Here is a 2,292-nt window from a genome sequence, read left to right as displayed (position 1 = left end):
CATCAGATTTTCTGAGCCACAGTGAGTTCTTACGTCCAGCATGTTCTTCCAGGCGCTGGTTTTGCCACTCAGCAGAGGCTCATTGTGAGCCAGTCCGGCGTTGTTGATGCAAACGTCCACGCCTTTGTGCTGCGCTTTGATGATTGCGAACATGGACTGGATGTCCTCCGCGTTGGTCAGGTCGCACTTCATCGGGATCAGGACGCCACTGTGGCCTGCGTTCTTACACTCTACAGCCAAGGCCTGAAATAAAGTAGTAGTTGTGGTTTTACTTTGTGCAAACATTTGGCTGGAACTTCTGGCAAAACAGACAATAGGAACAGACAATATAGATTCCTTGTGCAAAATATATTTTCTGTTTAGTGGTGGAAGTTTAGATTCAAGACAATTCCATAAAAGACGTGGAAAGCTACACACATCTAATGTGTAATCTTACATCTGCTTCCTAGTTTCTAAAGTTAATTTAGTCAATTCTGTCTTTTTCTTAGGTGACGACAATATTTCAGTTAGTTAGTGGTGTGTGAAATGTTTCAGCAAATGTTTGGTGAACATCTGATTACACAGACAAATAGACTCCAACTATAACAGCACCCTCGCTCTGCCCAAAGTTGTCTCTATAGCCAGTTTATTCTCAACCTGACTCAAGACTATTTGCCAGATTTTGTTTTGGGCTAAGGAAGGGGAAATCCTAGTGTTCGGCCCACTGGATTATTTTAAAGGGGCCCTGTGGTGTCCCTGGGTTCAAAGCTGTCTTCTTAGGCTGAAGGGAGTAGTAGAATGGGAATTGTATTTCTTTGTTTTGTTCGCCAGTGTATCCTGAGTATATTTTTCTTGGGGAGCACCTTGATATATTTATTTATCTTACTTTTTATTTCTCCCCCAATCAGTCTACTTTACTCAAACATTTCAGCTAAGAGGTTCCCAGGACCAGCATCGTCCTCTGTTTTTAGCTGGGGGTTTTCACCCCTGTATAACACAATGTTTATACAGAATATTTATTTATACCGTGATTACACTTTGTCTTAAATCAGGGAATTTTTGCACTTTGTGAACCAAATAAAAATACATCTAACTGTTAATTCTTACAAAATAATCTGTGTAAAGGTCTGGTGAAAAGAGAATTTGAGGTTCTACAACTCACTATATACTTAGTGGTAATTGTACCTCAGGTCACCATCTGGCGTTGCTGGCAGGATTGTAAGGCAGTGGGGTGTGCTTGTAGTAGTTCAAATCTAGCTGGTTCATTGAATTGGACAGGGTTAAGATGGATTAAATTTGTCTTTGGTTCCCTTTTTTTCGTGAAAGGAATTCTCTGCTAAGGAACCGTGGCAGATGAGAACTGAAGGATACGAGTCGGCATCTTCAAGAGGAGAATCAGAAACTTAAAGAAAAGCATATCAGATTGAAATTCTGTACCATCTACTTCTGGTAGAACTAGATTCCACTTCTGCTAGAACTAGATTCCCCTTTCTTCAGCAAAAGTGCCAGTTATAGAGCTGCTGTCTTAGACCACTTTGCAGGATTTTTATTTTTTATTTTTTCTAGAAAACAGAAAGAGGGTGAATCATTGCAGGAGTTTTCCCATCCACTTTTTTATTTAACAGAAAAGATTATTGGAAATGTTGTTGCTAATGTTGCCATGCTTTCAAGAGACCAGTTTGCTGAACATGTTCATAATCCTACCATATGTAAAAAGTTGTAAAGGCTGATTGGAGACAATCCAGATTTTTACACTTTTGGACATAAGGAAGAAAAGCAAGCAGGTGGGAACAGGAGGGACAGACAGCCGAAGCAAGAAAAAGGTGCTATTCTGTGCCATCGTATTGTGCAGTACAATTCCCAAAGTAGCAGGCCAAATTTAGAAGTTGTTCCAAGAGCTTCTGATTTGTCAGAAGTAAAGGAAATGTGTTAAATCAGCAGGAACAGATTAACATGCTCTCTCAAAATCTGTTGATCGTACAACCCACCTCTAGGTCCCCACAACCGAACAGAATGACCCCTACCATTTGTGGGAGTTGCCAAAAACCCGGTCACATTGCCAGAAATTGTTGTCAGCCAAGGGATGAATCACATCTCGTAGCATCCCATTCTCATACAAGGAGAGGCTGCAGCTGCATATCAGCAGGCGGGAATCTAGTTCCTTCTGCTTTGTGGAGCCACATTTCAGAAGAAGTAGGTCATGGCTGAAGTGGTCCTGAATACAAGTGTTTGGATTCACTGCTGGTTGACACAGTACATTTTCAAAAGTACTGTGTCTCGCAGTACTTTTGTACTGTGAGACACAGTACTTTT

At 41.1% G+C, this 2,292-nt stretch overlaps 1 protein-coding gene across 1 annotated transcript in view; it reads right to left on the bottom strand.

Moving 5' to 3' along the window:
* LOC103148525 (dehydrogenase/reductase SDR family member 11-like) overlaps positions 1–2,292 on the bottom strand; it is a 21,991-nt gene that overhangs the window by 19,067 nt on the left and 632 nt on the right. The window contains exon 2 of the mRNA XM_016679286.1: positions 7–243. Coding sequence (XP_016534772.1) covers positions 7–243 — 237 coding nt within the window. The remainder of the gene's footprint in view (positions 1–6; positions 244–2,292) is intronic.

This window comes from Poecilia formosa, unplaced genomic scaffold (genome assembly GCF_000485575.1).
Source record: "Poecilia formosa unplaced genomic scaffold, Poecilia_formosa-5.1.2 Scaffold207, whole genome shotgun sequence".
In the NCBI taxonomy this organism is placed as follows: Eukaryota; Metazoa; Chordata; class Actinopteri; order Cyprinodontiformes; family Poeciliidae; genus Poecilia; species Poecilia formosa.
Note: the sequence above shows the minus strand (reverse complement) of the source record. Positions and strands in the feature narration are given on the sequence as shown.